General features: G+C 34.6%; 2 protein-coding genes across 7 annotated transcripts in view; one reads left to right on the forward strand and one right to left on the reverse strand.

Annotated features, from left to right (window-relative positions):
- NAPB (NSF attachment protein beta) overlaps window positions 1-7172 on the forward strand; it is a 46567-nt gene extending 39395 nt beyond the window's left edge. For all 3 annotated transcript variants that reach the window (XM_031951028.1, XM_003758135.4, XM_023494843.2), the window contains one exon: window positions 1451-7172. In XM_031951028.1, the coding sequence (XP_031806888.1) occupies window positions 1451-1561 (111 nt within the window). In that variant the 3' untranslated portion in view covers window positions 1562-7172. The remainder of the gene's footprint in view (window positions 1-1450) is intronic.
- A 3468-nt stretch (window positions 7173-10640) lies between these two features.
- LOC100914167 (GDNF-inducible zinc finger protein 1) lies at window positions 10641-27712 on the reverse strand. Of its 4 annotated transcripts, none has more exons than XM_031951026.1 (6): window positions 27419-27712; window positions 22829-24198; window positions 20975-21069; window positions 17625-17792; window positions 15030-15187; window positions 10641-13076 (listed from the first exon to the last, which is right to left on the reverse strand). In XM_031951026.1, exons 2-6 carry the CDS (start codon window positions 24175-24177, stop codon window positions 12726-12728), a joined length of 2121 nt encoding a protein of 706 aa, XP_031806886.1. In that variant the 5' UTR covers window positions 24178-24198; window positions 27419-27712; the 3' UTR covers window positions 10641-12725. The 4 variants fall into 4 exon arrangements, with proteins under 4 accessions (XP_031806886.1, XP_031806885.1, XP_031806887.1 ...); XM_031951025.1 differs by lacking the exon at window positions 27419-27712 and adding an exon at window positions 26130-26293; XM_031951027.1 differs by lacking the exon at window positions 27419-27712 and adding an exon at window positions 25950-26110 and having other exon boundaries at window positions 22829-24188.
- Window positions 27713-27767: the final 55 nt, after the last annotated feature.

Consider the following 27767-nt stretch of genomic DNA (forward strand, 5'->3'; position numbering starts at 1 on the left):
GACAAATCCAAAGACCCCAGCTTTTGGGATAAGAATGCATTATTTGACAAAAACTGCTGGGAAAATTGGAAACTAGTATTGCAGAAAGTAGACATAGACCTACTTAATACCGTATACCAAGATAAGGTCGAAATGGGTTTATGATCTAGACATAAAGAATATTATAAACAAATTAGGAGAACATAGGATAGTTAACTCTTCAGATCTGTGGAGGAGGAAGAAATTTATGATCAAAGAAGAATTGGAGATAATTATTGATCACAAAATAGATAATTTTAATTATATTAAGTTAAAAAGTTTTTGTAGAAACAAAACTAATGCAGACAAGATTATAAGGGAAGCAATAAACTGGGAAAATACATTCAAAGATTCTGATAATGTCCTCATTTTTAAAATATAAGAATTCAAGCCATTCTCCAATTGATAAATGGTCAAAGGATTTGAACAGACAATTTTCAGATAAAGAAATGAAACCATTTCTAGTTACATGGAAAGCATCATATGTAACAGGGACAAACTAGAACCATTTCCAATAAGATCAGGGGTGAAACACCGTTGCCCACTATCTAAATTATTATTGATCAGAAAAATCCAAATTAAGACAACTCTGAGATACCACTACACACCTCTCAGATTGGCTAAGGTGACCTTTTTTTTCCAGTTTGATTTGATTTTTCTTGTGCAGCAAGATAATTGTATAAATATGTATGCATATATATTGGATTTAACATATTTCTACCATGTTGAACATAATATTAGACTACTTGCCATCTAGGGTAGGCATTGGGAGAAGGGATAAAATTGGAACATGCAATTTTGCAAGGGTTAATGTAGAAGAATTATTCATGCATATGTTTTGAGAAATAAAAAGTTTTAATAAAAAAGAGGGAGAAATATAAGAAGCTGTATATTTCTTTGCTTTTGGTTTCATTGATATAAGAATAATTAATATTTCTCCAATAATATGTGTCCCTATTGATTATTAGACATTAGATCTCACATTTAGAATAACAAGTTGTTGATGTTTATAGACAATCTAAAAACAATAACATGCTCTAAATAGCAAATTAGAATCCTCTGTACCAATTTGGGAACACTTTGCTTCCATCATTGCAGAAGTGGAAAGAGCCAAATAGGATTGAGAATATAGTTTTAACTTTCGTGGATTGTCTATTCAGAGAATTCATTTAATGTCCAGCCTCTGGTGACATACTTTTTAATTTGGATTGTATGTGAAACATTCCTGAATGGTAGAACTTGACAAGAGATGACACTCTATTTATGAATTATTGGAGTATCCTCATCTGCCTGGTTCTGTGTAGACACTGTATAGATAACTTTTTCCAAATTGATAGATGGTACACTATGTATTAAAATGCTTTATAGAATGTATATCTTGTCTTCATTTTTACTTGTACCAATTTAATTTTTTTTAACTCCTTTAAATTAGGTTAAAGAATTTGATTCAATATCTCGCTTGGATCAGTGGCTTACTACTATGTTACTTCGTATCAAAAAGTCAATTCAAGGAGATGGAGAAGTGGATGGAGACCTGAAGTGAATTGCCTATAATCTTTGTGGCATGCAGCCTAACTCCTATATATGTATGCATATATATATATATATATATATATATATATATACACACACACACACACACACATATATATATGTTAATGGTCAGTGACCATTACGGGATATCCCATTTCCCATTAATGGCTTCATTTTTGTTGCATATAAACCAGATGATTGCATATTGTTTTAAGATCCTTGTGTCTGTGTTATGATGAAATGGATGAATAAGGGTCCTCCAATGTTGTTTGTATGTGATTTGGAAATAGTATATATTTGTCAGATTTCTAAGATCTCTGGAAAAAAAACTTCATAAAATAATATATTTTTCGTTCCTTTTCAATGTTTAAAGAACTGACATTTTATTTTTGCTTGTTTTTGTATGGTGCCTTAGGCTTTAGCACCAGTTCAATTATGTAAATATATGCTTTATGCATATGGAATACACAATAGGATTTTAATCTATACTAGCTTTAACCATATGTGTGTAAATTGGCAGTTGTTGGGAATGAGTTTATCCTTTTGTTAGAAACAAATTTGTTTTTTATTTTAGTTATTACAAAAAATCTTATTGGTGCTAGTGATTAGCTCCTTTGTTTTATACCCTGTTTATGGGCATAAAATGAGGTTGTGTAGTGATCTGGGTCTGTTGCTGTTACTTGTTATAACTTTGGGGACAGCCAACAGTTTATTTTTCTCATGCCAGAAATTAAATTCAAATTCAATCATTATCATATACACATATATATTAATGAAAAAATTGATGAGCAACAGAACATGGAGCAAAGATTTTTAGAGACTGGTATTGTAGGCTAAATTATTTAAAAGTCAGAAAAATTTCAGTTCAAACCCAGTTTCTGGCACCTATTAGTTGATGACTATGGTTAAGTAGCTTAATAATATCTTTAAACTTGTTTCCTTACCTGTAAAATGGTGATACTACTTGTGGTACTTCCTCAAACTGTTTTTTTTTTTTTTTTTGTGAGCCCTTAAAATGAGATAATGTTCATGAATTATTTCACAAATTTTTAGTTACATTTTAAAATATCAGTTATTATTATTATCCCATGCAACTATATAAGCATTTAGAAAACTTGTTACAGTGTATTTTTTTTCATTTTTTTCTAATTTGAAGTATTAGCACATTTTTCAGATGATAAAAAAGTAAGTGCACTGTATTTACAATGTGATAATAATTGAAATATTCTATAACCTCTAAACAAATGTTTGTATAATAGACACAGAAAAATATTTCACACTCCTAGCTGTTATTTATTATACAAATTACTAAATATAGATGTATAATAATATTTCCATTTCCTTACTTTGGGTACATATAAAGTATGTGTGTAATACTATATGAAATAGTTTTTATTAGGAAATTCTGCTCATTTTCATTTTTGGTAGAAATTATTTTCATCTCCATTATCACAGAAAAAGGGTTTGATCAGAAAATATAATTTTCTGACTTTTTCAATATCATTTAATTCTGCTAAGATGTTGTACTTTTTCTGTGTCAGGAAAAGGTAGTCTTTTAAGACTGTTGGCAGTGAGTATATGAATTCATTTGTTTTTAATTAGTTGTTATGTTGCTCTTTTTTCCCCATGCTTATTCTTTTAGTTAGGAAGTTAGATAAGCTTACTAAGTAGGGGGACCATTAAGAATCTCTCAGCATATGATTGTATATTTGAAAGGTTTCCGTGTTTGAAACTATTTTGGATTATCTGTATTTTCATTCTTCATATGCAACATTTATCTTAGTTCTAGGTTACTAAACAGATGCTGTAGGTAGACTAGCCTATCACTGTGCTGCTATTAATAATAGACTGAAATGGTCATGTTTATATTTTTTAGATGTTAAAAATAAATGTAAAGAGGTATCTGATATCTTGTTTTAAACTATATTGCCCTATTAAACACAAATGTTTTGGGTGACAATGGAGCAATCACAAGTACTAATAATAATGTGGAATTTAAATGTATGAAGTGCTGTTTTGTGGATATTCCTAATTTAAAAGGTCTCTTTATAATCACTGTTTTCTTAAAAGTTATCAGAATCATTTTTTTGGACTAAAATAATGATGTATTTTAGAATAGTACACTAACCCCATAATGTCAAAAAATGGATATTATTTGGAGATGTAAGAGCTAGTAGAATTGGTTATAAATAATGGTAGTAAACAGGTGACTCTTCTACACAAAGCAATATTAAGTGTGTTTACTTGGTATGTTTTTTCCCTGCTTATTTTCTATCCACATGGTAATTAAGTAAAGAACAAGGTTAATTGATTTTGACACGGTTGTATATCATTTCTGGGTTTTTTGAGGTTTTTTTGTTTAAGACCTTTAGTCTCTCCACCTATAACTGGATGTGTATCACAGGGAATCTGTAGTCAGAAAATCCAGTGGACTGCCCTTTCCAAAATACACTGAAGAAGAGAAAATGAGAAAAATAAACCCTGATTTAGAAGCTTTTCAAATATTGTTGTGGCAGTTCTCTTTCAGTTTTTAGAAAGCTACATGATGTCATCATGAAATGGTATATCTAATGAATGTTGAAATCACGTGCCCAGAAACATCAAGAATTTTGTTTACAGATTATTGTGAGAATTTGGTTTAATCCCATTTCTAATTTGGGGGGGGGGGAAAAAAACAACTTTTCACTAAATTTACACATTCACTTTATTTGCCTGCTTTTCTTCTGCAAAATATATTTATTAGTTGTAATAAATATAAATAATGCCCATTAATTTTATCTCTTTTATACTTTTTGGGTTAGAAATACTGATTGTCCTTGACACTTTTTAAGTTTAATTAAAGGAGACAGTATGGTAAAGTGGAAAGATCACTAGGTGTGCCGATTTGCTTTAGTCAGTTTTGGAGGTGAGAGGGTATGTGAGGGGGTTCTGTTTTAGTGAGGTAGTGCTAAGAAATTATTCATGGTGTTTAAAAAATTTATCAAAACTTTTTTTTTCAAAGTATTAAACTGAGAGTTAAGGAAGAACTTAACTTTTGCTTTGGCTCATTTCATCCAAGAAATGATTATGGAGCACCTTCTTTGTGCTGTATGTTGTATTAGGAACTGTTCTAAAAGACTGCTTTTTCCCTCAAGGAAGATAAAATCTATTGGAGGAGATAAGACCTGTTTGTATTTATGTTCAATATCAGGAAAAATGTTGCAATGATGTGAGAGAGATTTAAAGTTCAAAAATTGGCAAGATTCTCTTGAGCTAAAATGATCATAGAGGAATGCTTAGAGAAGATGGTATTTGAGCTGGAACTTGAAGGATGGGTATAGTATTAGCTGATGATAATGGAAAGAAAAGGAGATATGAAGGACGTAATAAGAAATGATAGGGCAAGGCAAGTCATGTTCAAGAAATGAGAAATAATACATTTTGGTTGGATTGTAGAATAATGAATAGGATAATAATGAGAGAGAAGTAGACGGGGGTCAGATTATAGAGTACCTTAAATACCATACAGATAATTGCATATACTCACTAGGCAGTGGGGAGTTATGAATAGTTTTTGATCTTAGGAATGAATAATTAACAAAATATTAATACTACTTTATTATTTATTTAGCATTGGCCCATTGGAAGATAAAGACTCAAGGACATCAGTTAGGAGGTTGTTGCAGTAATATAAGTTGGTAATATCAAGATATTACAAATAGGGTGTTGGGATAAAAAGGAAGAAGTCACATCTCTGGACTGACCAATAAACCTTGAAGGAATATTCTAGTTCTAAAATTCTGCAAAATACAATTACCAGTTAAATCTAAAATCAACATTTAGTAAGCACCTTTTCTGTGGGTAGAACTCTATAGTCAGTGCTAGAGATATGGCAGATAAATATAATATGCAATATTACATGATAAGAATCTGCAGTTGGAAAACATGTCTTATAAGGACTGAGGAAGAGAAAATTTTACATACTTGGACTATGAAACCAGAGTATTTTTTAGAACAGTATAATATAAATTAGAAATTGAAATGGAGCACAACAAAATATTTCAAGAAACTACCGTCACTTTCCTTTGAAATAACTTTTTAAAATGATCTTTCCTCAAATTTCATTCGGCTATAGGCAAAATAACCAAAGAAAAAAGCTTATTGAATTGCCTGGTTGTGCAGGAAAATAAATTTCCATAAATTAGACAATTTACATAAACACTTTTTGTGATGGTCTGATAGTACTGGATTTACCAAAAATTTATCAGAGGGCTATTATCCATTTGCCAGTATGTATAATACTTTTTTCTCCATACTTATAGAATTTTATCAAAAGGACTGTGCTTCCTTCCCCCTTGATTGCTAATATACACATTTTTCTCCAATCTTCTGTTCTTCCAGATGTTGTAAAGATGGGGCAGCTAGGTGGCACAGTGAATAGGGCACCAGCCCTGAAGTCAGGAGGACCTGAGTTCAAAACTGGTCTCAGACACTTAACACTTCCTAGCTGTGTGACCCTGGGCAAGTCACTTAACTCCAATTGCCTCAGGGGAAAAATATGTGGTAAAGATGATTTTGATTACTGATTTTTTCTTTTAAAAAAGTTCTATTTATTTTTCTTTATTAACATCCAACACTGTCAGTTCACCACAGACTATAATAAGTGGAATGACACTTTGGCTTAAGGATTCAGGTGTGTTAAATGGTCAGTATCACAATCCGTATTTGCAACAAATATTGTTTCAACACAATATCAGTGCTTGTTAAGCTATTTGTTGCCCAGAAACATAGGAAAATAACACTTCTTATTGATGGAACAAACTAACCAGAGGACAAAGACATATATTCATCCAAAATCAAATCAAAACAAAACAAAACAAAAAAGAGTGAATACAAATTTAATTGCATTGAACTGCTATCCCAATATCATGGAATAGTGCCATATTTCTTTCAACAAGCTAAGGAGTTAGCTTTTCAAGGCTCATAAAATTTTCTTTACAAAGGACACTTAATAATTGTGAAAATTATGTTAAAATTTTTGTATTTTAGTAATTCTGATATTCATTTATGATAAATATTTTTCCATGGACCAACCAAGTTATTTGAGAAAGCTTGTACTTGGTTATTCATGATCAAAGATGACAGTAATAGGTAAAATTTCTTACAGAAAAGCATTGCTTTTGTGGAAATGTTTTTACAACTCGTCTCTTGATTTCCTTTTTGTGGTTACTTTTTTATTTATCCAATGATATGAAAACAGTATTTTTGCACACTTGTGATATGCATAAATGATCTCTGATAGAATTGCCAACTATATGCCCTAGCTTTTGTGGTATTTTACAATGTGTTTTCTCTGCTGTTGTGCACATATATTTGTCTAAATGTGAAACATTGTGATTTTTGTAGATTTGGCAGGCTAGCATGTCAACTATAATGTAATTAGCTTGTGTTATAAATGGTGATAGCAGTTTTCATATCATGTAAAATACAGATAATAAACCTGCTAATTCCTCCTATCACTTTCTAAGTCAGAAAATTTAATCATGAAAACTATTAGTAACAACTCTGCCTTAGCAGGAACAGATTGTGTATGTTTTGTGTGAACTTGTATAGTAATAAAGTCAAAATTATGATTAATGTTATGAATAATTCTTACTGTTATTTACAAGAGATAGCTTCCTTACCAAACATAATCTACCCATTAAGTTTAAAACTTGAAATTATAAATTAAGGTGCCAAGTTATCTCTTATAGTTAGGTTACTGAGGTTTCAATGGTAATTTAATATAGTGAAATTTTTCCGGTCTAAAAATTTTGCAATTAATTTGTTAACTGAGGGTTTATATAGTCATATCTCTAGAACCTTTCTAAATATCTTTCCTTCTTAAGGAACTATAAGAAACAGTACAGGAGGTTCCACTTTGCTTTTTCCCAGTTTGCCATTTATAGTTTCACACATTTGATACGTGAAACCTTCACAAATCATTTTATTTTGGGATAACTGTAGTATCTTTTCTATGTTGCCTTTTTACTTCTAGATTAGTTACATTTTACTATCATACTGCTCAATTTAGTCTAAGATCTAAGTCATCTTCCCTCCCTCCTCAAAATAAATGTGATACATCCAAGTTTCACTGAGGGTTTTAAATTATACTGTTTGCATGGTGTTTTGGGATTTCTAATTCATGTTTTCATAGGATTTTAGGGCTTACAAAGTATTTTCTCAACTGAAGCATATAATGCAAATATCATTAAGACACTGTAGTCACATATATAATGTCCCACAACTAGATCTCATACATGCCCAAGGTGGCATTTGTCTTTACTATTAAGTTACTAATACTTTTTCACTATATAGTAAACTTTTGAGTAGGATTTGACCAAAAAAGGTTGCTAAAGCATTCAAGTTATCAAATTTTCTTCAGATCTATACCACCAAGGACATATCATGGCCTATTAGTGCAGGGAATAACTTGTTTTTTTTGAAAGCTGTAACTCAAGCCAGCTAGTTATGGAGATACCTTATCCCTTCTAGATACCTGGGGATATTTAGGATACAAGTTATAAAATATTATCACAAAACTAAATGGTATCTGATTTATACAAGATATACTGCCAACCAAAATTTTAGGTCAAATAGGTCTAGCTTGACATATATTGAATAAATTTACCGTATTCCTTGCAAGGTAGCAGTTGTACATCAACCTTTAGATACACATTGAGAATGAATGCCTAATGACAATTTTCAATGAAAAGATGCCCTAGTGAGAATGCTGGGCAGAATTGATGCTGAGATTTCACTTACTATTTTCAGGTCAAAGTGAAGAAACCTCATTTCTACAAATTGATTACATGGCAGTTTTGTTGAACAAATATGACCCCACCCCCAGATCCTGAGAACCAAATTGTTCATTACCTTCTACATTGTCATTTAAAAAAGTAACTTCACTGATGGATTTATCATTGCTGAAATCAGATGAGGAATACTTTTTAATAACATTTACTACATCTAAATCACTATCTGCAAATTTACTAACAGATGAATTGGATGGAATCTTATTGGATCCAAAATCTATTTATCAGAGAGTATCTTGAACATTTTCTCAGCAATGATATAATAAGCAAAGCTATATTTTTATGATAACCAAAGTATAAATTCTGAAAATTTGAAAAATCATAAAAATTAAAATCATTAAAATGGCAAAAAACTACATGCAAAAATAAAATTTTATTTTTCTCCGAAAACACATTTTTTATAAGGCTCTCTAAACATTTGATCAATTCTTCTGATACTGTAAGTGAAAAAGATTATTATAAGCAGTATAACCAATAAAAATAAATGTAGAATTAGTTCTTTTTTACAACAAAAGTTTAAAGCACTTAAGCACAGGCACAATTTGATGTATCTAGTCCTCATAGGTAGAAGCACATTTTATTTGAAGTCTTTAAAATATTAAGGAATGTTAATAACAAATATAGAAAAGTATTCATAAAGTAAAGAGAAATAACTAATTTGTTTTCAAGTGTCCAGAAAATGCATCAATTGATGTACCTACTGCTTCTAGTGCTAATTCAGTGGAATGTAACAAAATACTTTGTCATTTACATGGCAGCTAAATGGCACAGTGGACAAAGCACTAGGCCTGGAATCAGGAAGACCTGAATTCAAATCTTACCCCAAATACGCTTGTGACCCTGGGTAAGGCACTCTTCCTGCTTCAGTTTCTACTAATGTGGCTGTGAAGATGAAGTGAGGTACTTGCTAAGTGTTTATTTAAATGCTTATTCCTGGCTTCTCTTTTTCTATGGGAGTATGTTATAAAGGAGTTTGGAATTCTGTATATTTTCAAGATCATAGTTGGAAAAGTTTTAGTTCTGACTCTGTGTAACCTCATTTGGGGTTTTCTTGGCAAAGAAACCAGAATGTTTTGCCATTTCCAGGTCATTTTACAGGTGAGGAATAAGATAAATAGGGTTAGATGAATTGCTCGGTCATACTGCTAAATAAATGTTGAACTCCATTATTTCTGACTTGATTGCTCAGCAATCTGTTCACTGCCATCTAGCTGCTAAGGGCCATTTGGCCCAACCCATACCTTAACAAGCAACATATCCAGACAGCTTTTGCTTGAAAACTAATGAGGGGGAATATCTATTACCTCTCTCATGGAAGCCCAGAATCCTTTTTGGATAGGTCCAATTGATCTAATCCTTCGAATTATAGCTTTTTCTGATACTTGAATATAACTAATGCCCTTACTGTTTCATCCTGTTTCTTCAGGATCATTCTTCCTATGACAGTCTCAAAGGCCATCCTAAAATTATGCCCATGAACTTTTGGTTGGTTACTTAAAATTTCTCTCTAAATAAAGGTCCTAAAAATAATTTAGTCATTAGGCTCTCTTCCCTATAATTGACAAACTAAACCTTCTAAAATCAACACAGGTAGTTATCTTGCTAGGATTCATGAAGGGAAAGAACTACAGAATGCAGAGATTGAGAGTACTCCAGATGAATAGTAGCATAAAAGGGAAAGGATGCAAAAAATGTGAAAATTGAGGGAAGTTGACAACTCTTTTCTTCCCTCATCACATCTGATAATTGTATCAATGTTTTGAACTTGGGTAAGTGGAAGATGGTGGGTAGTACCCTGATGAAATAATGTTGGAGGTGAAACAAACTGATAACATCAGTTTTGGAAATGTTGAGTTTGAGATTCCCATAGAACATTAAAGATTCCTCAGCTCTCAACTACATCCTATAGAACAGTGGAAAACTCACTGTACGAATTTGTTATAGATATAGCACTCTTGCTGTTTTTTTATATACAACTCCCACAAACTTCAGTAATGTTTCAAACAGCAATATCAATACTGATAGGGTGAAGTTTCATTCTACAAATTTGGCATTTTCCAAACTTATGATAGTTACATTAACCAAGATTCTATAGGACTCAATATTAGATAATGTACTATCATAAAATGTAATTTCTACATGAGTTTCAAAAAGTTCTCTGACAATACTGTGATTATCAGTATTGAAATAGATTAACAATTTATACAGATGAGGAATCAAGTTATTTAAAAAACCACTAATTTAACATTTTAAATATATATTTTAAAAGTATTTTAATTTCAACAGTATACCACAAAATAGTTTACATACCATTGATTTTATAAATTGTTTACACAATTAAAGATAGCTGATTGTGCTTTAGTCACAATAACTACTCAGGTTTTATCTGAGTCTAGATTTCATTAAAATATTGGATATAAAGAACTTAATAGTTATAGCATAGTGAACTTAAAGTAAACATTCATCAAAAGATTGAACAGATAAAATTTTATTGTTCCTTGAAAAGTTACAAAAATTTAAGACCATCAAACTAAGCATTAAATAAAAATCTAGCATCCAAATTCTGAGGGACTGTTTTTTTCCAAGAAAAAGCAGGTTAAATATAGGTTTTTCCTCTCTCCAAAATAAAAGTTTTTAAAAAAGCTGAAACCAATTTTTTACTCTGGATACAGCTAGAATGCAATTTTTAAAAGTGTAGTTGTAATGGTGAAACTAGTCACTGTGATTATTTTACTAAAAATAGGTTAAATGTGTGAACTACTATAAGAAATGGTCAAATTACTGCCCAAGAGAAAACAGCCTTTTTTTTTTTCCAGAGAAACCTTTCATAAAGCACTTTCCAGTGATTTCTTGAAAACAAAATACAATCTACCCCACACAATTTTTGTTCATAGAAAATTTAGCAAAATAAAATTTAGAGGAAACACAAGTGATAGGTTAAAATATTTGACATGAACATATGGATTTTCGCTAAGGACCATATTTGAACCAAAGCTTTTCACCAAAATATAGCAAATTCAAAAAACGAACTTCCATCAGAGCTCAAATTTGGCAAAAGTACATGTTTGTTTTGTTAAAAGAATACCAGCAGCATGTGCCACAAAAGAGACTTTTCAAGGGGCACCACAAGATAAAAACAAGCATTATTCTTTAAAGTTCAATGAATATAATTATACAAGGGAATTTTAAATACCTGCTGAAATCTTTTAATTATCAAAATACAACCTAGTACTAAAAATTTGGAGTTGTGACCTACTAAAAATTTAGATTTGTGACCATTTAGAACATCTCAAGTAAACATATATTTGGAATTCTATAATATGTGCTTGTCATAAGAAAATTCTGATTTTAAATAATAAAGTCTAGATAATTACGCCTCTATCCAAAAGTAGCAATAAATCAGAAGGTGGGAAAATTTAGTAGTAGCCAAAGCTACTACAATGAACTCCAAATATTTACACAAACACTACATTTTGCCAGAGGAATAAAGCTGCTGCACCCACCCATCAACAAATTCTCAAATTCTTGCATAATCTTTTAGCACCTTATCACAAAAACTGAACTACTGCTGGATTCTTTGGTAACAATTAGGCTTGGAATTTCAGAAATGACCAAGATGTGTGTGATCTTATTTGTAGAGCCAGTGAAGAGATTATTATTGGATTGATGATTAAAAATTCCTAATTGGTCCTTTTTTGTGCCTAAGTGATACTAAAAATGAGCTTAATAATAAACTTTTTCAATATGAAAAAGGGTCTCAATACAATGATCCTAAAGCTTCAATTACTTGGCTTGATTAATCAGGGAAGACACTTGGCAAAATATGGTCCCAACATTATTTCATTAAGGAATCAACTCAACTGGAAAAATATCCTAAGATTATCACATAAATACAATTTTACAGAAGGCTGGTGTGGATTGAGGCAATGAGAAGATATCATAGGATATATTCACAAGAAAGTAAGAGAGTGAATTGATAATGGGTAAAAAACTAAGTTCAAAAGAAATTATCTGAATGTTTTTAAAAAATAAGAATCAAGCCTTACAATAAAAACAACAAATCTACTCAAAGTAGAATTCTAATTGTTGAGGAAAGTGTAGTCAACAACATCATGCAGATCAGGGTCTGGAAACTGAGATTTTTAAAAACGTTTTGCTAAAGATGTGCAAGTACCATGGATTTCAGGAAAATCTGAGGATATCATTCATAAAAGCCCATTTTTTCTTTTGTGCCCACTGGAAATTTTACGTCTATGCTACTGGCATGGTTCTGAGCACAGGCAATGTGTATTCAAAGAAGTCTCTCCTATATTGGATTTTCTCAGCAAACACTTGAGGCAATCATTCTATGTTTGACAAAGCATGAAGTGATGGTTGAATTGAGTCAGTCTGCGTATGAAGTACTGTAAGATCACTTAATGTGGTAGCTATGAGGGCTTCCTGGGGGACTACAGGATCATCTGATTTACAGTCTAAATCTGTAGGACTGTTTTCATGTAAAGCAGTCAGAGCTCCTTGGACTGCAGTCAAATTTTGAAAGTGGCCATTTTCTGCAAATGAGAGCAGCTTTTCAGATATTTTGGGTGACGGATAGTCTTCATCCATTTGTTCAGTTTTATGGCTATCTTCATTCTTGGGTGAACCTTCTACAATAACAAGGAAAGATTTCCACGGTGTATTCTTATCATGTATCTACAAAGAAAAGACAAATATCATTAAATGATTCAAGGACTCTAGATTCAAATTAGTAGTATATCTTCTGCTTAAACTGGGTTTCTATGTACTTTAGGCTTTATCTCTACAAAACTGGATCTAGTACTAAGATAATTGGAAAATGCTTAAGAATCCTTGAAAAGAAAATGGTTAACTTGCTTGGGCATGTGGGAACTGAAATGAATCAATTATCCAAATTCATCTGTCTTAAGAAAAAGGGGAGCAGAGAGGGGAAATTTAAATGAAATTACACTAAAATATAAGCCAAGAACCATAAGTATAAATTTAAAAGATCATGTCAACCTATAAACATCATTATATTTTTAAAGCTTGAAGAAAAAAAGTTAGGGAAAGATGATGGGAGGAAACCTATGGAATACTCTTACTCAAAGAAGCTCTAGTTCTTTTTTTTCTACCTATAGGTCCTGAAGCTGCTATTAAAAGCTGGAGAGGGAGAGAAATGTAATTCAATATCATAGAGCACACAAAGAAGTGATAAGTGGCAAGAGGTAATATAAGGGAGAAAGGGAGGATGAGAGTGACCTATCTATGTGGGCATCCTCTAACGTTCTGTTCAAGTAATCTTAGAAAGCTTTTAGTTCAGATTAGACTTCAGAAACTCTGAATTCCTGTTCAAGATGGAGGAGATGTAAGAAGTTATGCTTAAATCCCAGAATGAAAATACCTTCCAAACTTACAGCCAACATAACATGGTGATAATAGATGAATAGAATAATAAATGGCATAGAATTGCTGAAGGGATTTGGAGAGCAGGAGAGGGGAAAGGAGAAAGAGTACCATCTGTTTATTTCATTGCTATCACATGTGGAGGGCATAAGAGAGACAACTGGCATGATACTTCTTTACAAAAGCTCATGATATTAGCATTCCCTTGGCTTGATGAGAAATAATTGTTATATTTAATCTGAACATACTGTTGCTGAGGTAGAACACTAATCAAAATAGAAAACAGAATTAAGAAAATTTCAAAGGATCTATTTTGCTAGTTGTTAAAAGGTTCTCATTTGAAATACAAATGCAGCGGAATCTAACAACTGTAATACATTACATAAAATTGCATTCAATATAAATTGCAACTTAAAAACTATTTAAAGTCAGTAACTTGTTTTTGTGTTAAATGTTTTAAGATTTTAAATACTTCTCATATTTTCACCCTCCATTTCTGATGTTCACTATTCTAAATTGCCCCAGTGCAATCTAGAAAAACAAAGAGTTCAAATAGGCCAATATTTTTATGTGGTGCTTTTATGTAATTTCTCTGAGCATACACACACACACACACACACACACACACACACACACACACACATATTTATATATTTTTTCTTTCAAAGTGATTTCTTTTCAGGGGTGGAGTTTATACTGGACCAATTCCTGCCCTTGCAAATTATCACACCACTATTATTCCTCTCATAAAAATAAAAGAACTTAAAAAGACTGTCTGGTGACTAACAAAACTATCTGACTTTACTATATTTCTAATGTACTGGCTCACTTAACTGTAAAAAATAAATTTCTAAATTGCCCCAGTGCCATAGCTCATTTATGTAATTTTAGAAAGAGTTCAAATAGGCCAACATTTTCATGTGGTGCTTTTATGTAATTTCCCTGAGCATACACATATACATATATAAATGTATATGTGTGTATTTATATTTTTTCTTCTTCCAAAGTGATTTCTTTTCAGGAGTGGAGTTTACACTAGACCAATTTCTGGGCTTGCAATTATCACATTACTATTATTATTCTCAGAAAAATAAAAGAACTGAAAAAAGACTGCCTGGTACCTAACAAAATTATCTGACTTTACTTATAATTCTAATGCACTGGCTCACTGAACTGTAAAAAATACAGATCAGAGGGGAAGAGAACACATGAAAGAGAACATGTAAATCATGGATTCCCCCTTACAGAAGTGTGCCGCCGGAGAGTGGACTTGTCAGTGAAGGTGCGCCCACATGCATTGCACATAAATGGCTTCTCTCCTGTGTGGATTCGATGATGACGCTGCAAGGCATTAAGCTGTGTGAACTGCTTACCACACTGATCACAACAATATGGACGTTCACCTGAAAAAAAGAAATACTACTTATTGGTGAAGTTTCTGCTGCCAAATACAGCCACCATTTCATAAGCATTCTCTTAACTATGCTGTTTTCTAGAACACCATTAGGAAGAGAAAGGGCAAGTGAGAGGGACCTGTTGGTGTTGGCCTGCTCAGTTACACCAAGGCCCAAGTCCTGGGGTCCAAGCCATCTTGGTCAGGTACTTTGTTGGTCCAGGGTAGACTTTAGAAAGCCTGAATTCCAGTTCATGGTGGGAGAAGGAGAGAAGTTTACACTTAATTCCTAGTATGGAAGTTATTTTCTAAATCCAGAGCCAACACAACACAGGGAAGGAGGATGAACAGAATGAAAGAGTATATGGGATTCCAGAAGGGACACTGAATAAAAACAGGTTTTTGACCTATTCCAATTTCTAAATAAAATTATACCAAACAGCTTGAACCAGGGCCACAGACACCATAAGATGGCATACCTGCAGGTAACATTAGCTCTACCAACCAAATCACTGTTAGGGTTTGCAGGAAGAAGGTCCAAGACTAGTTCTTCTCTCCCTATACCATGAATAAATTTACATATTTAGGGAAAAAAAAAGTTATTTGATACATATTTTTTTTTTCATTTAAATTGTCCCTTTCTTCCCCACCCATATTAATTGTGTGACTCTGGGGAATTCAAACTTTTCAGATTTCTAGGCAACACTCAAAGATTTTGTGCCAACCTACACTGGTAGAAGAAGTTATTCATCAGGGTGTTGCCTGGTACAATCACAGGTTCATAACCCTAGATAGATGGATGGACAGAAGGACAGAAAGGCAGATGACAGATGGATATGCCTATAATTTTAACATAAATTATAACTTTAACATTTTCTTGTCTATAATTTAACATAAATTATAACTTTAACATTTTCTTGTCAAAATCTCATTATTTTGATACTTGGTAAAAACTTCAAACACTGGCAGCTAGATGGTGCAGTGGTTAGAGCCTCAGTCCTGAAGTCAGGAGGACCGGTCTTAAGACACTTAACACTTACTAGCTTGTGACCCTGGGCAAGTCACTTAACCCCAATTGTCTCAGCCAAAAAAAAAAAAAACAAAAGCAAAAACAAAAAGTAACTTTAAACACATAAGAGCACAATCTTTCATCATGATAACTAGAAAAAAAAATAATGCTTAATTTCCTATTTCCAGGTTTAATTAGCTGCTATTCTGACTGACTCTTCTATTTCCATCTAGCCACACTAGCAGCCAGGAAACATTAAATGAAAAAAAAAAAAAAAAAATGACACTTTAACACCCTATGTGAACAGAGTCAACTGTGGAGTCAGGAAGACAAAGGTTAAAGTCCTGTCTCTGAGACATCTTAACTGAGTATGAACACAACCACAACCTCTCAATGCCCCCAAGCAACCCTTGAAAGCTTTCAGTTTCCAATAAGTTGCTGATCTGTATTGGTGGAGAGAGTTTCCACACTGGGAGTTCTTTAGACTGATGAAGTCATTGGTTTGAACCAAAATCATAATCAATATTCCTACTGAAACAGTACAGTATTTTTTTCAGGTTACAAATAAGACAGGCTATTCTATTAGCTGAAAACTCACATAAACATGATTTTTAAACATTCAGTATGACTGATAAGCCTGGTTATGGCAATGATGATGATGAAGTTTTGGCTCTAGTATCCCAAATCCCACCACCGTCCCCAGAAAATTCCACTCTTCATGCACAGTTACTTATTTAGTAATAAATCAAATTGTTTTGAAATAGTAAAGGATCAAAACCTTTGTTGAGGCAGTAAAACCCAAGAGGTACCATTTTCCAACTCTGCATAGGTTAAAACAAAATGCTGATTCAAACTCTAGTGACAATGCAGGAGAAGTAGCACCAATGGAACAAAAAAGGAAAGGAAAATCTTTGAGGACTTCACATTCCTCATCCTCCCACAATCTTAGACTGATCCTTAGACTAATTCTAAAAAGGACTAAAGAATAAGTCATGTCTGCTCCTATTGAGGGGGAAAGAAAAGAAGTGTGCTTACTCACCTGGAGCTCATTTAGAGTGGCTGCGCCCGAGAACCACAACACAAAAAAGAACACTGTTGTCTGTGGGACAAAATGTTCTAAGGCAGGGGTCCTCAAACTACGGCCCACGGGCCAGATGCAGCAGCTGAGGACGATTATCCCCCTCACCCAGGGCTATGAAGTTTCTTTATTTAAAGGCCCACAAAACAAAGTTTTTGTTTTTACTAATAGTCCGGCCCTCCAACAGTCTGAGTCGGAAAGTGAACTTTCAACCCCTATTTAAAAAGTTTGATAACCCCTGTTCTAAGGCATACACACAAAAAAAGATTTTCGCACACATTTTGGGATGTAACCTATTTGTAAACTGAGGATACTTTGCTTGCAAAATGAGTGCCTTCTCCATACTAGTTCAAGTCATACCTGTATGGACTTTAATATGCTGGTAAAGTGAATTCCTCTGTGCAAATGTTCTGAAGCAAACTTCACATTTAAAGGGTTTGGATCCTGTGTGAATCCGATTATGATGTTTCAAATACTCCTTAGAAGCAAAACTTTTGCCACATGTTTCACACATAAAAGGTCTTTCCCCTAAATGAAACATAAAACAAATTTAAACAAAAACTTATATAAAGTAGCAACAGAAACAAATGGTATCAATATCAACATGTCTATTGGTAAATCATCACTGCCAATAACCTATACCAATTCAATAATAACAATTATAAGTAAATGAGCTGATACATGGTAAGGCACATGGTAAGGCTAGAGTGTAAAAATTTTCATACCTACTCAAAATTCTACAGGTTAAGAGACTTTTTGTCATGGACTCCCTTAGCAGTCTGAATTTTTATGGCTTCTCCAAAAGTTTTAAAAGAAATAAAATATATCAAATAAAAAAGGAAACTAATGATCTTGAAATTCAATTATCAAGTATTACAGAAAAAAAAAGTTCATAGACCTCGGATTAAGCACTCCTGCACCAGAAGTAGAAGTACTGCTTTAGATAGTTTTAGTTTTTTAACTTTTTTATGTATTCCCTTGAATAAAAGAGTTATTAAAAAAAAAAAAAAGATTCTGGAAAGATGACAGAATAACATAGGTATTTATTTGAGTCTCCCAAATTCCCTACAAATAATTTAAAATAATGCCTTAAAGGGAATTTTAGAGCAGTGGCAGAAACAATTAAAAGTTGAGGTAAAGCAGCTTCTAGTCTAAGACAAATTGAAAGGAAATTAGGAAAAACCTGATCTCCTGGAGTAGGGGTCTTCCCTGAATGAAGTACAGATATATCCCTACCACCAAATAACAAGGGCAGAGGAGGAGGACAGGGGAGAGGATATGTGGGTGGCAGGTCTCAGCTTCAGGAATTTTTGCCTCACAGTGTAGGAGTCAGACAATTGACTAAGAAAAGAACAAAGGGCCTAAACTAGCATTGGAGATCAGGTGTGGTGATCAGAGGTGGAACCAAGCTGTAGCTATGGGCAAAGAAGAGTGAGAACACAATGGTGAATGTGATGGCAGAGGGTGAAGGACTCTCTTCTCTGTGGTTATTTTCAAGAGAGTAGAGTTCCTACTTCCAGGGCAAAGGCATGAGTTGCAGTTTGCAGCTCTTGAAGAGACCAGGGGAAGCAATAGCATTTAGAGTGACAGTGTTGCTGGGGACCCTGATCACAGCTAAAAAGGAGTATCTGATATCAGGAGCCCAAATAGAGTTCAGAAAACTAGAGCATGAAAAACCTGAAGCCTGAGAAATTATTTCCCCACACCTTGGGTCTAGAGGCTGATTTGGAAATAAAATTATAAGCCAAGAAATAAGCCGCCAAAAATAATGAGTAAGCAAAAGAGAGAGCCCAATCATAGATAACTACGGTGATAAAGAACAGGGTCCAAGCTCAGAATATAATGAAGTAAAAAATAATTACTTCGGATGCTACAAAGAAAAATGTAAGATGGTCATACACCCAAAAAAGCATTCTTGGAAGAACTCAAAAACGACTTTTATAATCAAGTAAGAGAGGTTAAGAAAAAATCAAAAGAAAAAAAAAGTAATGCAAGAAAATCAAGAAAATAATGTCAACCAATTGAAAAAGAACTTAAAACTTACCAAAGAAAATAACTCCTTAAAATTTAGAATTGGGCAAGGGGAAGGTGATAATCAAGTAAGAGAGGTTAAGAAAAATCAAAAGAAAAAAAAAGTAATGCAAGAAAATCAAGAAAATAATGTCAACCAATTGAAAAAGAACTTAAAACTTAGCAAAGAAAATAACTCCTTAAAATTTAGAATTGGGCAAGGGGAAGGTGACTTTATAAGATACTAAGAAATAATAAAATTAAAAGAATGGAAAATTGAAATATCTCATTAGAAAAACAAATGCTTATCAAGATAAGTTTTAAACATATACATAACTTTGTCATAAAAGATGGTATCTTAAGAAAATTAAAGGAAAAAAGAAAATATTTTTCACAACTGTGGATAGAAGAAAACATTTATGACCAAACAGGTGATAAGATAAAAATGGAATTTTAGATTATATAAAATTTATTTTGTCACGTAAAAATATTAAGTGAGAAAATATATTTGCAGCTAATTTCTCTGCTAAAGGTATCAGATCCAAGATATATAAGTAATTGGTTCAAATTTATAAAAACAAAAGCTATTCTCCAAATGATAATGATCAAAGGATAAGTTTCAAAGGAAGTAATCCAAAAAATCAAGTCACACTGGAAAAAATGCTCCAAAATTATTACTAATTCGGGAAATGAGAATTAAAATTTAATCCTAAGATTCCATTTCACATCATCCAACTGAGAAAGAAGAAAAGTAAAATGACAAGAGAAATTAAACTAATTCCACGTCATTTTTAAACTGATCCTACTTAAAATCAATTGATTTTGTTCTATAACTACCTAAGTCATGGTTCTTTGTCTCTGAACTTAGTTCAAAAATTTAGCTGGCTTGTAATGAGTTAAGTTTAGGAATTCTGTTCTGGTATACTAATCACTGTTGTATTCTAGCCTCAAAGAAAATTTGTTATCCTTGAGGAATGCAGGTAGACATCAGAGAATCTAATCCACTATCTCTAGATATAAAGGGAAGAAGGGAAAAAGGAAGAAGGAAGGGAAGAAGAGGAGGGAAGAGTTGAGATGGAGAAGAAGGAAGAAAGAAGGAATTTTTCTTTTATTCTTGAGGAAGAGGGACTGAGGAGCTAAACTGGACAGCCTCCACACATCTCTCAAAAACAAACAAAAAAAAGAGACAGAAACATTTTAAAAACATAAGCATTTTCATTTCTCTATCCTACCAATAAAATCTAGCTGGAAAAGATAGAAAAATTCCAACACAAAAACTTCAGAATACTAAAATATTTGGTAATTTATTGGGAACGGAAGACAGGCTAGAAGGAAGTTTAGGTAAACACTTCACAGAATTTGAAAATAAAGTTAAACTATACATTAAAAAAAAAAAAAAAAACGAACTAAGAATCTCATTTTTATAGCCGAAGAGATATCACAAACCAAATGAAATTCCAAAACAAAATAAAACCAAACCAACATATATATCAAATGAGTCCTGTTTTTAAAGTTATTATTGTCATTAAAATACATTTAAATCAGTTCAAGTTTTAGGAAATTCATTTAATTATTTTGTTCTCTTTTGGCCATCTGTAAAACTAAGGGATGTTATACATTTCTAAATTTCTTTTTAAAAAGTTCTAGCATTAGCGATTCTGTGACTTTTTCTTTTATAGGTATGACAACAGCATACTTACCTGTATGACACCTTTTATGATATATCAGCATGTGGTTTTGAGTGAATCTTGCACCACATTCATCACAGACAAAAGGTTTTTCACCAGTATGAATTCTGAAATTACAACAGTATAATTCAGAATGCTTTTAACTTCAATTTTTGGGGCCTGTCTCTCTCCAAGAAAAGTGCCCCCCATCCTAATCTTCTTGAAATAAATTAATCTTGATGAAAACCATCTTTAACAGACCAATGAAAAGTTTAAAATAAATACAGCTATCATCGTCACAAAAAAAACCCCTCAAAAACTAACATGACTCTAATATAATCACTCTGAACTTTCATTTACATCTGCTGGTTCATTTTAAAAGATATCTGTAAAGAGACCACATCTTCATATAATTTTAATTTAAATAAACTTTCATAAACTGCACAACTGCCACTCTCAAGTTATACTCATTAATAAAACCTCTGTAGTATCATCAATCATAAGTATCTAATGAACCATTTAATTTTTTTAACTGTTAGTTTTTTAAATTTAATTGAGAATTTTTAATTCTCAAGAAAAAAATATAAGCTAGCACATCTCATTTTCTAAGGAACCATTTTTTTGGATAAACTGTTACATATTTTCCAACTGTTAAGAAATTTATGATAATGCCTCATTTTTATATGCTATCACCACCAATCAAAAAAATGGGGAAATGACTTTAACATATAAACCTGATATTATTAAACAAATATGTATGCATGATGAAACTCTATCATACTTCTGTCTCCACAGTCCTTCCTAACCCAAAAGGCTGAGTATGGTATTCCCCATCCTATCCATTTTAAGTCAATTCTTTTCACCTCAGATGTAGAGACCCCGGTAATTACAAGAGTTCTGATTGTTACCGATTCACCTCCAGATATAAGGCATTAGGAAAACTTCAGATTATTTTTAAAAATGCTTAAAGCAATTGCCATGATAATTTATTAAGTGCCTTTTAACAAACTCAACTAGATATTAAAAAAAGAAAAACCTATCCCATTTCCCTTCCCAGTACAAGAGCTTGCATAAATAAGCAAGTAATAAATCTTCATTTTAAAATTCAAAAGTGGAATTATGTTATAAGTTTTCAGGTATACTGGCTGGGGGCCTCGCCCCCTGGTGGATGAGGCATCTCATTGCAGCCTCTTCATACTTTATTGTTGTTAATAATTATAGAAGAATAAATTTCAGCTCTACCTTAGAAAAACAAGGGGGAAGCAACCCTTAAGTCACAGATCTTCTAGTTATATAGTGTTGGATTACAAACAAGTGTTCTGAGAACTATCCAAGCCCTCTACTGTAGCTTGCAGCCAATACTGATAAATTCTTCAGGTCAGATAAGAGCAGAGTTTAAATTTAACCAATTAGATCAGGAATTCTTAACTTTATATTGTCATGAACCACTTTGGAAGTTGGCTTAAGTCAATGGACCATTTCTCATAATAATGTTTTTAAATGCATAAAATACACAAGATTACTAATAAAAGTAATTATATCAAAAATTTTTTTTAAAAATTCATGGATCCTACATTAAGAAATTCTGCTTTAAACCTGTAAAAATGACAAATAAGTCCTGCAATTTCTAGGTGATATTCCATTCCAGATTCGCAAATCCAGAAGAAGTCCATTCTTTCAGCCTTTAAAAGGTCTTAATTTACATAGGCAAAACCAAAACAAAACAAAAAATAAACCATCTGGCCAAATTATAGTTTAAAGCATGAAAACACTATCTGAAAATAAAAGAATGCACTTTACAAGGATGTTGCCTTCTAAAGTCTCAAAGTGTTATGTGAGTCTCTATTCTCTAACCTTTTCTACAAGTACAGTGAAGTTTATTCATACCTCATGTGTGTTTTCAGGGCAGAAGGCTGAGAAAACTTAGCTTCACACTCAGTGCACCCATATGGTTTGTCCCCTGTGTGAGTTCGTTCATGAAGCCTCAGAGCTGTTTTGGAGCTCAAGCCTTTGCCACACTGCTGGCACTGATGGCGCTCCCCGCCACCTTCATGAACCTGAAGAATATGCCTTTTAACATCTTTTTTCCTCTTGAATTTTTTTCCACAGAGTTCACAAGGGAAATGGCGCTCACTGCTATGAACATGACGCTGATGACTCTTCAAATTACAGCGGTTGGCAAATGTCTGGCTGCACGTATCACAGCGATAAATTATTTCAGCAGCAATGCCATGATTGTGTTTGATGTGTTTCAGGAAACTCTTCTCATAGAGAAACTCCTTTTCACAAGTGGTACACTTAAAATTGCTCTTTTTCTTATCATCTTCTTCCTCAGCTTTTTTCAAAGCTTCCTCTAACTCAAAGCCAGCATCATTTTCCTCATTCTTTGGCTCCACATTTTTTGACACTGGCTCTATCACCATTTCCACATCCAGTATGCTTTGGTCTTCTGGGGATTTGTTCTCCCCAACATCATCTGTAGCACTTTTTTGCTGTTCTCTGAGTCTCCTTGTATACTTCTTCTTAGGGATTTCCACAAATACCTTCCTTCCAGCCAGCCTTCCACTAGCTCTTCTAATTTTAGGATAGGGAGGTTTCATAACTTCTTTTTTCTTATCTACTTTATCCTTTGACTTTCTCAGTGGTGTCTGTGATATTAAACCGTTGCTATTTCTTTCGACAGGGTAATCTGAAGAATCAGAAAGACTATCAGTGTTAGGGACTTCTACCATTATACTAGCCTTAGAATCAAGTAGAACATCATTTGTTTGAGAGTTATTATTCTCTCCTGGCTCCTGAGACTCTGAAAAGTTCTGAAGCTCTAAAAGTACAGATTCTAACATTTGTTTCTTTAACTGAAAACAAGTTTCAGATAAGTCTAAACACTTAAGTTTTTCAGCCATTTCCAACATTCTCTGCACACGGTCTTCTTCTACCTGGACCTTTGCAGTATAGACAAATTCAAGGAAAGAGGCAAAGTCAACAACTTGTACTTCATTTAAATATACATTTGTCCTTGTTCCATCCATGTTCGATTCATTAAGGAACATCTCCTTAAAAAACTTGCTTGTGGCTGCCAGTACAGCTTTATGAGCCACAAATTCTTCTCGTACACCTTGATATTCCACACTAACAGTCACATCACACAAGTGACCAAGAAGACGTAATTGGTGCATTTCATTCAAAAGATTAATTGGTGATGATTTGGACTGTAGTAGAACTGCACCACTTTCCATCTTTTTTCTTTCTGAAAACAGCTTGAAAAGAAAAAGTTAGTTAAAAATAGCATCAACTATTGACATTGAAATACTAAACAATTAAATGTATTATTTTAAATTTATGGGGAATATAAAAAGTTCAATGGTTAGTCATTCCTTCTGCTCCCTTAACTCTAATTCTAAAGCCTGGTTGATTAGCCCATCTACTCTTTTATCTATTCTCTATAAAAGCTCATCTAAAGGATTTCAATGTGTAGATGACTCCCATGGGCTTCAATCCCAATGAACACTTCATCCCCACCCCTGGAACTATAACTACATTTTAACTATAGCAGGCTCTGATAGGTGGGCTTCTGTTTTATCTTGATCCAGACCTTCATTCCCCTGGCCATCTTTAGAGCATACCAAAATTCCTGCACCTGACCCCTGCTTTCTATCATCCCTTTATGTGATGTGTTTCTCTATTATAGCATAAATTTCTGAAATAAATGTTTTAATCTACAACACTTATCATTTGAATTATTTGAATCAACAGAAATTGAATTCCAGGTAGGTATTTCAAATACCCTGAAGAAAATAATATTTCTTCTACCCAAATTATTCTCTACTTTCAAGTTATTAAAGAAATTATAATTGTTTTCCTAGTTACTTACAATTTTAAAATATCAGAATAATGTTCCTATTATAACTTTCACTGGTTTTTTCTTAATAGTAGTGAATTAAAATTCTTAACTTGTTGTTCATGATTACCCATAACTCAGTAATTCAAATCTGATGTCAATATTTCTCTTCCATTACTTCCCTAATAAACAGCCCACCGGTGTCTAGCTCCCCTAACATGCTATAACATTTCTTTGCTCTTTGTAGAATGCTCCTCTAACTCTTTTTCAGTTCTTCATGGGTTAGTATTTTTCCAATTCCAATTCAAATCTCACACCTTCAAAGATGTATTCCCAGATTGCCCCATAATTAGCCTCACTCAAGTCACTTAGCTTAAGAAACTTTATTGTTATTTATGTATGTATACACATATGCACACAACTGTGAGGGTGGCAGTAAGATTGTAAGGTCCTTGAGAGCAAGAACCTCTCTTACTTATCTTTGTATCATCACCTTACAGCAGGCACACACACAAAAAGTTATTTGTTGATATTAGATATGAAAATCGGTGGACCTAATGTAAACACAACAAACCACGAAATCCTTCTAATTAAGATTTGGCTGGGCCACCTGATTTCGGAGTTTTTAACAGGATCATTATAACCTCAGAAAGAAAACTCCATCTATCACATATGTACTTGTCTCCTATCCCTTTCGCAGAGAAACCGAGGGGAGAAAGGGACTTCTGATTTCACAAGTTGGAAGACGGCAGACCATGCAGTTCTTCTCCCTTACCTAAGGACAGGTTTTGCACCTGCCCTACAGAAGGGGGCCGACCATCTGACTCAGATCCCGGACCGCATGAAGCCCAAGGACGGGCCAAAGGGCTGCCCGGCCCAAACTGACCGGAATAGGGTGGCCGCGAGCAGGGCGAGGGAGGGCACTGCCCCAATCCCGGGTAATTTGCCCTCACTGGGGACCGCGCGTCCTGATTGGGGCCCCTCCCACCCCCGCCCGGCGGTTTCGCTCGCCGGCTCCCGGGGCCCCAAGTCGCGCGCCCCTTCACCTAGGCCCGCGGGGGCGCCTCCACCACACAGTCGGGCTAAGAAGGACCAGGGGCAGCCACGGCTACGGGGGAAGCTCGGAACCGGCTGGGACGCTGCTCTAGAGGCCGGGGCCGGGACACTCACCCGGCGCCGAACATCCGCCTGGACGAGGTCCGGGTAGTACGGATGTGAGGAGAAGGCAAAGGGGCAGAAGGAGGCGGCCGCCCGGGCAGCTCGCCTCCCTTCGGCTCGCAGCTCATTGGCTGCTGGGGCGCTCCCTCCCTCCTCAACCCTCCTGCTCCGCTGCACGCGCCCCTCCCTCACCGGCCGTTGCCCCAGCCTCTCCCCGCTCCCCTCAGGGAGGAGGGGGTTGGGGGGCGCGCTTTCCCAGGTCTTTTCCTATGGCGCCCGCCCACAGCAACTACCACAGCGATTTCGGGACCGCCATCTTGGGTCATATGGCACGACCACGCTCGGGTCACGTGGCGGACGTGCGCTTCATTACGTCATGGGTACCTAGCAGAGCCACTAGTTTAGGTTGTACTTTGCTACCTCGAAAAGCTTTCTGGGTGGTGTCCGAGTAGTTGCCTCCGCGGCGGGCGCTCCCGTTACAGCTCCCTTCCAGCCAGCCCAGGTGGCAGGTGCAGGATGCGGTTAATAGAAGATGTCCAAGGGGCTTCCTTTCCTTCGGCCCCGCGGCGACCCCGGGGGAGGAGGGCGCAGCCCCTCGTCTAGGTCCGGGACAGCTCTCAAATGCTCAAACCCTAGATTTTACTAAATGTCTTAAAGCCTCAATCCTCGTTTGTGCTGCACCGGGCAAAGCTGCTAGTCACTGGGTAGCAGCTCAGGCCTAAAGAGAAAGTTGTCTTCCAGACTAACGCTCTCTTCTAGTCTGTGCGCCCAGAATCTCCCAGTCACCAAACCCTGCCCCTGCCGAAACTCCAAACATTCGTGCGGGCTGCTCCCTAATTTGATAACCTTCCTCAAAGTCCTTTAAATATCACTGCATTGATTCCTTTTTAATACGTAATCCTATCGTTATTCCGCACCCACAGTGTAAGTGTGAGCCGTCTTGGAAAAGTGGAGAGAATGCTAGGTTCAAATCCAGCCTTAGTTACTTAAAGGTTTCTTTCTCTCTGCATGTGAAGACTGTTCCCTAATAGGAAGGGAATCTTAAAGGAAATGGAAAAGTTAAAGGTACACAGGAGTGTAAATGCAAAGTACTAAAAGGCCTCTGGGGCATGAAAATAGAACCCTAGAGTGAAGTAAGGGGAAAACTCTAACCCTTGTTCAAGTGTTAAGTGCAAAGCGCTGCACTAGGTTCTTGGGATACAAAGGGAAAAAATTGGTAGAGTGTCCTGACCTCTAGCAATGGACTGAAATCTTGGGCCCTTGCAACTTTTGAGATCAGCACTGCACTCCACACTGCTTTCATTTAATCACCTGCTGTTAGGTCAGTGCTTGTAGGGTGTCATTGCATTTAAATTGGTGATAACTCAGATAAGTAGTTTTTTTTTTAATTGAAAAAAAATTTATAATTTAAGCCCACATCTTTATCAACAGAAGCCGCTAGGTGGCGCGGTGGATAGAGTAACAGAGTCAGGAAGACTCACCTTCCTGAGTTCAAATCCAGCCTCAGACACTTCCTGCCTGTGTGACCCTGGGCAAGGCACTTAACCCGGTTCACCTCAGTTTCCTCATCTGTAAAATGAGCTGGAGAAGGAAATGGAAAATCACTCCAGAATCTTCGCCAGGAAATCCCAAACGAGGTCACGAAGTCGGACACGATTACACGATTGAAATGACTGAACAACAAACTTTGTCAGTGGCTTTGCATCTTACCTAGGTACTTGCTTTAAATGCTGATTACCATAGCTAACAGCTTAGAAAAGTTATTGTTTAAAGTTAAGCAGTGGATTAGTCTTATCTATATAAAAGCATGAAACTCATTTTGCTTCAAGC

The sequence above is a fragment of the Sarcophilus harrisii genome, chromosome 2 (genome assembly GCF_902635505.1).
Source record: "Sarcophilus harrisii chromosome 2, mSarHar1.11, whole genome shotgun sequence".
Classification (NCBI taxonomy): Eukaryota; Metazoa; Chordata; class Mammalia; order Dasyuromorphia; family Dasyuridae; genus Sarcophilus; species Sarcophilus harrisii.

What these genes read in the sequence shown, in the direction of transcription:
- LOC100914167 (XM_031951026.1), bottom strand. Translation starts at nt 24,177, where the DNA reads ATGGAAAGTGGTGCAGTTCTACTACAGTCCAAATCATCACCAATTAAT. An exon ending in TCATAAAAGGTGTCATACAG is followed by an intron (nt 17,793 to 20,974) that starts GTAAGTATGCTG and finishes TGTTTCATTTAG; the next exon opens with GGGAAAGACCTTTTATGTGT. An exon ending in CTCTCCGGCGGCACACTTCT is followed by an intron (nt 13,077 to 15,029) that starts GTAAGGGGGAAT and finishes TTTTCTTTGTAG; the next exon opens with ATACATGATAAGAATACACC.